The following is a 12135-nucleotide window of genomic DNA, read 5'->3' as shown; positions in this document are numbered from 1 at the left end:
GCTGCATAGAGAAATATATTTGTAATTTTCCACCATGTTGACCAAATGCTAGTAACTGATTTTCTTTCCAATGAAAACTGCCTGCTAGAATACACTGTATCAGCTATTGTTACAATGTAGAGTTTAGTGTGCGTGAAAGCAATGTTCCCAGAAGCTAACAATGGATGCACTAAATGGAGTACAAGGAGATACAAAATTGTTACCTGATGAGCCAAAACGATAGGAACAGGAGAAGAGGAGCCAATCATCGACATGCAAAAGACACTTTAGTTATATCTTAGATTTGAGGTTCTACTTTCACTGGACTAAATGTAAATATACGATTTTTTGACCAATAGCAATGTGGGAAGAAGTCCTACGAAATTTTAACTTAGCCTGACTGCACTGAGAGGAAAGAGCTCACTCTTTCCTAAATCTTTTACTGAGAAGTGCCATTCCGAATATTCCTGTTTCTGAGACATTTATATCTTGCACTTTATTGCTAAATCCCGATGCTGATGCTGACCGGACAGATGTCCAATTGACGAAGCGTATTGCAGTTTGATGATCCATACTAAGGCAATTAAGTGTTATTGCTCTCAATGTAATTTGCTTTTGTTTTTAGGTACCAACCGCTAATTTTGATAGAGCCATAGCTAGATGTTTTTCAAATTTGCGTTGACTAAATTGTTTTGCATGAATCCCAAACATGCTATTCTAATCAGAAGGTTAGCTAGGAGACTCGCAGAAGATGTTTGCTAATTATCAACAACAGTTGATGTCAGTTATTTGCTGAAGCTAAATGTATGCTATTTCCATTGCACAGTTGTTCTTGTTATTGATTTGTACTGTAACTCTAGAATGCGTAGTGATCCATGCATTGATTAAAGAAGATTTGGTCAACCGGTATTGTTTCTGGATGTTTATCATTTGATTTTGAGATTATGTTATGTGATATTAGCATTGTTAATATAGGGAAATAAACATTCAGATTTGACATAAAGGTGTGGTTATTCACGGCCAAAAGGGTCACGGTGTGTGGAAATTACTGACTCCAAAGATTATTGATTCCATTGCTTGATATAGTTATTGATTGGTGCTGAAATAGAGGCCGATGGTGGGAACTACTCTAAGCACAGTCAAAAGGTCCATCAGACCTTTGACGTGTCCCTTTATATATTAAAGATAAGAAACCAAATAAGGTCAGGCGCGCTAACAGATTACCTTGCAGCTGCAACAGTGCAGAAGTTAAAATAACCACAGTGGTAGATGTATTTTGTGACGCTACCTCCTGCCAAGCCCACAATATTGATGGAGGTCTTCTTGAGGAGACCCTGCCTACTAGAAATCTAGAAGGCTTGATTCAATAAATTCAGTCCATTAAAATTGAGGAATTCTGATTTTAACATAAATCGTTGTTGGCTTATTAAGTTCAGCCCTAATCATGTATTTATTGCTATTAAATGCTTTCCCTGCTATCTTAGGTAGCACGAAAAGAAAGGAGTTCCTTTACAGCTGGACTCTGGTTTATGTGCAACAAGTAAGAAAGTTATATGTAAATACTTCAACAGTGTGGTGGTAACAACCACAGCTGCCAATTTGCAAAGTTCAAATGAATACGTTCTTGAATAAATGATGAGCAATAGTGAGGGCCAATGTATGAATGCAATTATGAGGTTTGTTAGACCTGTCAGCTCTTGGCATGGTTTCCCGTCTTTTTGCTTCTGACCTCCTGTTTTTGATCCTATATGGAATTTCCTTTTTGCTGGCTTTACGGCTCTGGGCACTTTACCACTGCTAACCAGTGCTAAAGTGCATGTGTTCTCTGTCTAAATTGCATTGGTAATTTGTTTATCCATGATTGGTATATTTAATTTACTAGTGAGTCCATAGTAAAGTGCACCATGTGTGCCCAGGGCTTGTAAATCAAATGCTGTTAGCGGGCCTGCAGCACTGATTGTACCGCCCACGTGAGTAGCCATGTAAATATGTCTCAGACCTGCCACTTGTGTCTGTGTGTGCAGTTCTAAACTGCCATCTTGACCTGGCAAGTGCACCCACTTGCCAGGCCCTTACCTTCCCCATTACTACATCTAAGTCACCCCTATCGTAGGCCCAAGGCAGCCCCATGGACAGAGTGCAGAGTATTTAAACAGTAGGGCATGTACTGGTGTGTTTCACATGTCCTGGTAGTGAAATACAGCAAAATTCCTTTTTTACTATTGCAAGGACTATTTCTCCCATAGGGTAGCATGGGGATTGCTTTGAAATATCTTTTCAGTGTAATTTCCCATTGAAATCAAATAGCGATATGGAGTTTGGGGTCTCCAAACTCACAATTTAAAAATACACCTTTTGGTGAAGTAAAGTTGTTTTTTGAACTGTGAATTTGAAAATGCCACTTTTAGAAAGTGGACATTTTCTTACTTAACTATTCTGTGCCTTTGACTGGCTGTGGAATAGATGTCTGGGTCAGGATGACAGTTGGGCTGTTTGTGAATTCATTTCAGACAGTAACACATAGGGAGCAGAGGTGTGCCCTGCATTTCCTGATGGGTCTTACTGAGCGAGAGTTGTGGGAGGAGCTGACACTTGCACCTGAAAAGGGCTGTGCCTGTCCTCACACAAAGCATTATCCAACCCCCTGGAGTGTGTCTGGGGTCAGGGCAGGGAAAGGCAGGATCTTGTGCACTACAAAGACTTCTCTTTGAAGTTTGCCTACTTCAAAGATAGAAATGGGTATAAAAACTCGACCTCTGACCCCACATAGTTAGAACACTTCTGGACTGAGGACATTCTGCCAGGAAGAAAAGCTGGATGCTGTATGAGGGTCCTCCACTCTGCCTGTTTCTTTGTTGTGCTGGCCTACTGCTTGCTGCTGCTGTCCTGGGAGTGAAAGGACTGATCTTTGCTTTCTAAATCCTCATTTCCAAGGTTTTCCAAGGGCTTGACCTGAGCTTGCCTCCTACTAAGAAGTCTCAGGGACATCAAAGACTTCATCTGCCATGCCTGGGCTCTTCTGCTGAGAGTCCTGACTTGGCAAGTGGTGCCCTGAAGAAGAAAATCCACGCACCAACATGTTGCAGCTGAAAAATCAATGCAGCGCCTGCCCCGTGGCTGGGGAATAGATGCAGCTCCAGTCTTGTGGCTGCAGAATTGACGCAGCACCTGTTTCAGCCTTTTTCCATCTACACATCACATATGGATTTTCCATGCATCGTCCTTCGGTGTCAATTTTTCATCAACCATGTACCGCAGAAAGGAATCGAGGTCTTGAAATCGACGCATCGCCTTTCCCGCAAGAAAAGAATTGATGCATCACCTCTCCTGTCGATAAGGAACCAACGCATCACCTCTCCTGCGAGGAAAGAATTGACACATCACCTCCCCTGCGCAATATGGAAATGACGCATCGATTTGCTTTTTCAGTGCCTCACCTCCCCTGTGACCCTCATTGTATTTGTTTTTGGCGCATGCAACCCAGGTACTTTGTGCTAAAAAGATACAACCATTGATTCCTATGGATTAAGACTCACTTAAACTTTTAAAAAGTGATATCTTTAGTTGTGTATGTTGGATTGTTGTCGTTTTTTATGTTGTTTTACTCAGGTAAACAGGTAAATATTGGCTATTTTTCTAAATTGGTGTGGAGTCATTTTGAGTGTTTTCAATGTGTTACTGTGTGTATGTATGTGTGTGTGTGTGTGTGTGTGTGTACAAATACTTTACAGATTGCCTTTGAGATAAGCCTGACCACTTGAGCCAAGCTACCAAGGGGTGTGTAGGGGTTATCTTAGGTGTGTGACTCCCTTACTCTGACTAGAGTGAGGGTCCCTACTTGGACAGGGTGCAAATCACAGCCAACTAGAGACCTCATTTCTAATAAGGCTGCTACGTTTAGCTCATAATTATGGATTTCTCATATCCGCCACTTAATTTGATGATTTCTAGAGGATAACATTAGGTTGCCGTATTAAATTTAATAAGTGCTATTGTTTGATTGGGACCATGTATACAGTTCACGTTTGGTGTCTATTAAGCTGTGATGAAAAATCCTCTTCAATGGTAGGCATATTTTTAATTACAGTTTTGAAAATGACACTTTTAGAAAGTTGCCTTTTTCCTCCCCTTTGCGTCTTGAATCACATAGCTGGGTGTAACTGACAGACAGACTTTGTAAATTCCTCCCAGGCAGTCACACAATAAGGTGTGCCTCAATGGGCTATCTGCTGGCAGGATGAGGAGGCTGAGCTGAGCCCAGTCCCACTTGCAACTGAAAAGGGTGTCATCTGCACGCACACAAAGGCCCTAGCACCTCCATATTGTCACTGCTGCCAGCTTGGATCTGGGGCACCAAAGGCAGAAAACTCCATGCATTTCAAACAACCTTTCTAGAAGCTTCTCTTACCTTTCAGAGGAAGGGCACCAGGGTATATAAATAGGACCTTCAGACTTACTCTTTAGTTCACTCCTGGCCCTACGGAAAGGACTATCAGAAGACTACCTGCTGCTGTGACCAGCTGTACACGCTGCATGATTGCTATGCTCTACCTGGAAGGACAGCTTTGCTGCCTGGACCCTGCATTGAACCCTCAGAATCCAGTCCTGCTGTTGAACTCTGCATCTTCAACTGATTCCAGGACTAGAAAAGAAACTCCAAGGGCTAGTTTGCCAGCCTCCTGTTCATAGTCATGGGGACACAAAAGGCTTCCATCAAGTTGAACAAATGGCTGGACCCAACCTGAGTGCGTCCTGAGCCCCCAAATGATGCCCCACCAGTCCTCATCCCTTGGTTGATGTGCTAAAGGTGCCCAGAAGGCCAATTCCCAAAACTGAGGACTTAAAAATATTTTGGCCAAAATGTGCTTTGACAAGGAGGAGACCGAGACCAACTTGTTCGCCTATCCGCCCGAAGTGCTTCACCAGTTGGAATTACTTTGCTCCTTCCCCTGCTACTTTCTTCTTCGCAGTAACAAATCTTTTTCAGAGGTCCCTCCCCAAAGGATATCCGACCTTATGGAACAGCTTTCGGCTACAGCCCTTTGCCTCATTTCCGAGAGTAATTCTGAATGTAAAATTCTTCACTGCAGCTTCGACTAAAGATGATCCAAAGACAATGCTCCCACCTCAAACACCTGTTGCAGCCCCGCCCTGCTGAACTTTACCTTCTCAGAACATTGTTTCTAAGAATTTATTTTAAGTCCAAAGGTAAGTGATGACAAGGCCCAATCCACTTCTTCTATACAAACCATGTTCCATCGCATTATTCCGGTCTTTTTTACTAAATGAGAACGGTTAGCACTTGGATCTTTCAAGTACTAGTTGTGATTTTGGTGTCAGATAATTTATTAGAATTTACCCTATTTTTCTAAAATGGTGTGGTATTTTCTAGTGTTGTGTGTTCTCTTTTTTACTGTTTGTGTGCTGCATAAATACTTTACATATTGCCTTTACGTTAAGCCTGACTGTTTTTATACCAAGCTACCCGGGGTTAATCACAGAGTAATTTAGTGGTTTTGTTTTGGCTCACCCTGCAAGGGATTGTGGCTGTTACTTAACCAGGGCTCACACCCCAGTAAACCAACAACATCATTTCTCACATGGACTTAATGCAGAGAAGTAGGTCTACAGTTTTGCACCAGCTGTGGAGCACACAATATCTTTATTCACAGAATTAATCCACAGAGAAAACAGACAACAATGAGGCAATGTGCTGAGCTAACCTCCAGGGTAACATGATTAATTTGTCACTTTCAGGAGAGTGTTGAGCTGCTTTAGGTAAGAATTAGGATCTCTGAAAGGTATTGCCCGGCTTTACCAAGCGTCCCAGAAAGCAGCATTATCTCTCTCACTCACATTACAAGCAGCACAAGAGAATCAAAATAATAGCTGAAGCTACGTACCACAAAACACCGGCCTTCTCCAATTTATGAAAATGCGCTGCTGGGCGCACTCCCTGGCATAGCTGGCAAAGGAGTCACACACAGTGGCAGGTCTTTCGCTGCCCAATTCCTGGCAGTAAGAGTACATACAGGTGTCATAGAAACCAGTTGGCTCCACCTGCCAGAAGAGAGAGAGAAAGTGAGAGAGAAGGATTGATAAAGAGATATAGGACACATGACAATGAGCCTCTAACGCCCTGCAAAGAGCCCACTCCTTGGTCTTAGATTGCCTTACCTGGTAAAACCATATTTCTTTGCTAAGATGCTCATGAACCTTTATTTGTGAAATATGCATTAAATATGTGACAACAATTAAGCAATTTACCTTCATGCAACGGGTTTCACATTTTAGATAAATGTGCTTATACTAGAAAATGTCACAGTAAATACATTTAGATTCGTTTAAAAGAATCACTCAAAAAAGCGTGTTAATTAAAACTTTCAGCTGGATTTACTAAAAGAGCAATGTCCATGTCAAGGAAGTTACATTTTTAGTTTTTGAATAGATACTTTGATATACTGGCATGAATGGAAATTCTGTTTGACCAGTGCAGACATTAATAATTTGGTCCTGGAACACATGCTGAACAAATTATCATGCTTCACATAATACACTAAAACATATTTTGTGCAGAAGGCTTACATTGTTTAATCAGTTGAAAAAGTGATTTGATATTACAGATTTTTTTTTTGCTTTTTAACATCCTTTGTGTAATCAAATTAGCAGGTTATTTCTTATTCCGCGAAATTATCTTCCTCTTGTATTGTTTTGGGCAGTACAATTTCTTATTAACATATATATATATATATATATATATATATATATATATATATATATATATATATATATATATATATATAATATATATATATATATATATATTTTATGTGTTATATTTATGTACAAAACTAAAGAGAGAACTAGCTTTGTCTAGACACAAGGGCACACCCCAGTAAGGAACACTCTGCAACACCATCAAGGGCCTATGCTTAAAGATTTTGCTGTGAAAATGGCAAAAGACATGGTCGCTTTCTTGCTCGGCGTGGATGGCTCTGTGCCAAACCTATGCTTAAAAACTTTGCTAGAAAAGCAGACATTTGAGGTGAGCAAATCTAGTGTGTTGCTGGTGTTGCAGGGTGCTCCTTTTTGGAGCTGCTCTCCACCTAAACTTGGGAACTACCCAGAGTTCTCTCTTTTGTTTTGCATAATTTATGCATCACTCTAACCCTGAAAGGTTGGCGTTTTGTTACATATATATATAAATTGCACTTAAAAAATCAAAGGTTACAGGGACGTTATAGTTAGGCTCACATTTTAAATGTACAAAACCATAGCAATTCACTAGTTAGAGTTACCTGAGTAACTATAACTTGTACCTAGGCACCAGACATTTGCTTGCCCCCAGGTCCACCATAGCCTTGTCTGAGCGTTGAAACAGATAAATGCTAGCTTGCATCACTGTGAATAGTTAGGCCCTGCTAGTCCCCTCCTTCAGAGGCTGGAGAAGGGTCGTTCGGAGATCTGAAGACCTGTCAACGTTAGAATAATTTCTACAGTGTGATGGCACTAGGAAGGAAGCAAGGGGCCTTAAAAGGATTGGCCCGTGGGAAGGAGTACCCTTCTGGGCACTGACTCAGCATCCACCCATACCCTACCCCAAGAAAAATGAAGTAATCTGGAGCTATCTAGCAACTACTGGTTGTATTAAAACCTTAAATGGCCTCCTGTGGTGGTGGTGGTGTTGTGAATACACACAAGCTGGAAATGCACTTTATGGAAGGGTTTCGGTTCTTCTTACAGCTCAAAATGTGATAGCTCTTCTATATTGAGTGAACATGTGAAGAATGTTGAAACTGTGTGTCACACAGTGGCCCTGAGCGAGTCAGAAAGTTCGAAGTGGAATGTCTGAAGGTGCTGTGTGCATGCTGGAATGGCACAGCCTGAGGTGCTGGATTTACCTTGGAGTGGCACTGTCTGAAGGGGTCTATAAGAAGCTTCCCACATATGGCCTCTGCCTCTGCTCTCTCTGTGGCATGGGCAGCACCATCACAGCTGTGCCCTAGCTCTGCAGCATCTTCACAGGAACCCTAGCACAAAGCAAAAGACAGCATTTATTAGGGCTGGATCAGAGCCAGAGACGCCCCCCCATCCAACCTCATACACTAACTTTCACCCACCTCACACACGTTTTCCTCCTACACGCAGCCAAGTGGTTACCTCTGGCTTCCTTCATGTCACCTCTTGCCAGATGTGTCACCCTTTAACTAATCTCCATCCTACTCTTAGCCCCCACAAACCTCTCCCCATTCATCCCCGGCTGCCCTATCATCGCAGACTCTGCATCCCAACAATGAAGGATCACAAGTTCTCCTTCTCTCTCAGATCTTTGGTTATTTCACTCACAGTTGCCTAGCAGTCCCTTACTAGGTGCTGTATGTGTATCTCTATCTAAGAATCTCAGGCACCACTCACTCTCTCCCTTTTTACCATTGTCAGTGTGTCAGGGTAAGATCCTGGTGTTATAAATAGTGTTCCTACCTGAGAACTGGACTCCAGGATTTTCCATGAATTGCCAAAACTTGCTGGATAAGGAGATACCTTTCCACCGACCAGTGTAAAATCATCTGTTTAAAAAAAAAGAGAATAGCTACTTAAAGACGATGGAATAGGAAACATCAAAACCACCTAGAAAAATGAAGAATTCTGTGCGTAAGATGTGATATGAAATTTGATTTCATGCATTATATAAAGAACCAGAATGACCACTTATTTCATTTTACCTCAGCACTTCCACATTACACTCAGGTATTTTGACTTACTTTACGCCACTCCTCAGCCATTTTTAATAAGAAATCTATGGTACATACATGCTAGCGTATGCCAAGCAGAAAGAGAGAGCTTTAAAAAATTAACAGTGGGATATATTATCACATTTACTTGTACTGAAGTAGGACAGGTTCAGGTGAGTGAAAAGTAAATGAAAGCCATTTTTGCCTTAACAAATTGGAGTCTCTCGCCTGAATCAAGTCAGTAGACAAATATGATGGTAACTTATGATGTCTATTCTGCTGACCATTAGTTGATGGCCCTAAGCTAGGCCACACGGTAGCATGAGTTCCGGGTCCAGTTCTCTCTAGAGAATGTTTCCCACATTTCCTATTTTTTGTTCTCAAACGTACTTTCACATACAAAAATGACAGGATTTATGACTGACAGGTCTCTATGTAGGTGGGCTCCCTGGAGTAAATCCCACACAATGGAGAGGGGCGGTCTGTTCAAGGCGTGGTTTGCCATGAACGTTTGGAAATTGCCACAAACATGTGAGGAATAAAACTATTCCATGATCACTTTGAAAATGGTTAGAGTGTTACATTAGTCACACTTTAGTCCATTTTTCCTGCGTAGGAAGGGAAAGAGAACATCACAAAACACCATGGTGGTGTGGTTTCTCTTCAGGGAAAAGGTTTACGGAGGAATAAAAAGGAGAAAAAAAAGTGTGACTGCAAAGTGTTGCTGTCTTTCTGCAGTGCAGAATGTTATGGTGCATGCAATTCGGCACAGTGGAATGCACGAAAAAGGTCACATAGATGGAAAAGCTGGGCCAGGTGGTTTTCCAGGCATACTCTTAGAAGGTTTTGTGAATTTCCAAAAAATCGAAATGTATGTTCAGCCAGGGTACGGCAATCGTTGAATATACCGTATTTTCGTGCAACGGTCCATCGATGTACAATTGATTGTGAATAATCAAATATTGCACGAGGACAATGGATGTACAAATATGGCGCACAAGTTCACGCACAAATAAACTACATACAAAGGACTAGATATGTGGATGTCCAGCTCGTGCCCTGATTGTTTCCTCCTCCACAGAGGAAGCTGGCGTTCCGTCTCGCATAACATGTTCACTGGTAGGACCAGTCAAACTGCATTTAGCACCCTCTGAAATTATTTCTAATTTTTGCTGACTTTTCTCCGTGGCAAAAGTGTGCCTCTAGTTTGAATCGATTTAAACATCTTACAGTTATGGGCCTGGGTACTGCAGTCTCTGCTCAGAATATCTAAAATAATTTACAGGATGGTTAAGAATAGTTTGCTTAAGCGATGGACATCATGGGAGTGTAGATATTTAAATGCACGTAAGGGTGGTTAAATACTATTTTAGGACGTTATTTGACGACATTTAAAATGTCTCTTTCAGGGCCGATTATACAGAGAGAATATGCTCCAGGAGAATTCAGTGCTGAGAGAACACCCATGCATTACTCTTTTTAAAAGTGATAATTTAAAACATATTCATTTATTCAGGTTTATCTCTGCAAAGTTAACTGACAGTTTCTGCTGTGGGTAGTACCTTTATAAGCACTCATTAGGGTCGAGCGCTCTGGACCATGTTGTAATCTCGCTGTGGGCTTCTAACCACGCCCATGTCATGACCGTCACTTTCATTAGTTTGTGGGCTTGCCTTTTAAAAATCGATTGATTCAATTTGTGAAAGTCATGCATACGTCATGCCTTTTGCGGTGTTTAGCCCTCCTTGAGACCACCGAAACTACTGAAAACACATGTTTTCAGCTGGTTTCTGGACGACTTAATCTTTTCCTTTCCTGCGCAGTGCCATCTCGCTGGGCAGAAGTAGAGCGCTTTGTAGACATCAACCCTGTTACATGGATATTTGCACTTTTGCTGGTTACATTGATAATTGCACTTTTGCCGGTAACATGGATAATTGCACTTTTGTCGATAAGTCTCACTGCAGAGCGAACTTCTGTTTCCTTTTCGGTGTCTCCACGCTCTTGGCGACTATCGGCTCGCGTTATGTGAAACTGTTTTACTTTTCATTATTAGTTTATGTGGCAAGAAAAGTCCGGTCAGGAGTTTACAACGCTAATTGCTCTAACACGAGCAAACGCGAGACCCGTTGCATTGCAAATGCTTGTTTTTATAGCTACCACAATCTTACTGGGAAAAGTAATTTCACCTAAAATAGGAGCCACATTGTACCATTGTGGAACTGTTGGGGGCAGCAGAGGACTTGTTTACAGCTCTGCTGCTATGCGTGTAAAGTACTCTTGAATGGACTACCTTGGTTTCAAATCCCTCAGAATTAGTTGAATAATCTAAATACACGCATATACCGTGCAGTTCGACCATAATGTTGTTTTTGGTTCTATGTTCATCGCTGTTTTGCTGGGGTTGATTCCATAGCGCCAAGACCTCTTTAAGGTGAACGTCTGCGCATTACTAACAGCCTCCGAGGCAGATAGCGCCTGTACACAAACATTCTGTTGCCCCACAGAGAAAAGTAATTTGGTGGAATATTCCCTCTAGTTCCATGTTCAAATGGTTTTACTTGCTGTTTACCAATTGTAGTTCAAATGGTTTTATATCCTGCTAACCATCTGTTGTTATTAATATCAATATTTATATTAAACAATGATTATGATAGTTTTAGCTTATTCTGTTTTAACAACTCTGTTTTTGATTCAATGTAATTTGTGCTGCTGTTTATAAAAAATTAATATGGCCCAACACCCAATTTATGCCACAATGTTTTGATGCTGTGTTTTTACCTATTTCATCCAACAAAGAAGCCGTTTTTGCCTATTCTTTAGAGAACCAAATCTTTTGTATTTTTCAAAATAAAATTAATGATCCTAACACCAGTTTTCTACCATGGTGTGAGAATCAGTTTTTAGTTTTATTGTCCCTCACTGCCAAGTTTTAACTGGCAGTAACGAACAGCAAACAAATCCCATAAAGCCATCTGACCCCCCCACACCCCCACTCTGGAATTGGTTGGGTGGTCCGATGGCTAATAACTATGGGCCGTACTCCGTTGGACTGGGAGGAGCATGTCAGTGATGGAGCCAGAATAGTCTCCGTCGTCGACATACTTAAGGTCTTTCTAACCCTAAATCGGGCAGGCGTACATTGAGTTTGGCAGTGAGGGTACTCCGTCACTGTTGCAAATGAGGACCCTCTTCACCAATCTCTAAATAATCCCCATGGTATAAAGAAAGTGTGTCTTTTTTAGGTCTCTTACCTTCTGGGTTGTCGTTATAAATACCACATAGGCCCTGTGTGCTGCTCCTGAGATCAGTTCCAACTGTCACGTAGATGGCGTTCTTCCCATCAAACTTCACTCGCACGCCAATCCCACTCTCTATGAACACGAAGTCACCCAACCAGCGAACATTGATTCCTATGTGAAGA

General features: G+C 41.5%; 1 protein-coding gene across 1 annotated transcript in view; it reads right to left on the bottom strand.

Moving 5' to 3' along the window:
- The window catches only part of LOC138261625 (SCO-spondin-like), a 1514343-nt gene that overhangs the window by 1447958 nt on the left and 54250 nt on the right, over positions 1-12135 (bottom strand). The window contains exons 8-11 of the mRNA XM_069210750.1: positions 11966-12124; positions 8461-8546; positions 7881-8009; positions 5883-6039 (exon numbers count right to left, since the gene is read on the bottom strand). Coding sequence (XP_069066851.1) covers positions 5883-6039; positions 7881-8009; positions 8461-8546; positions 11966-12124 — 531 coding nt within the window. The remainder of the gene's footprint in view (positions 1-5882; positions 6040-7880; positions 8010-8460; positions 8547-11965; positions 12125-12135) is intronic.

This window comes from Pleurodeles waltl, chromosome 10 (assembly GCF_031143425.1).
Source record: "Pleurodeles waltl isolate 20211129_DDA chromosome 10, aPleWal1.hap1.20221129, whole genome shotgun sequence".
NCBI classification, from domain to species: domain Eukaryota; kingdom Metazoa; phylum Chordata; class Amphibia; order Caudata; family Salamandridae; genus Pleurodeles; species Pleurodeles waltl.
This window is presented reverse-complemented; position numbering and strand designations above follow the sequence as displayed.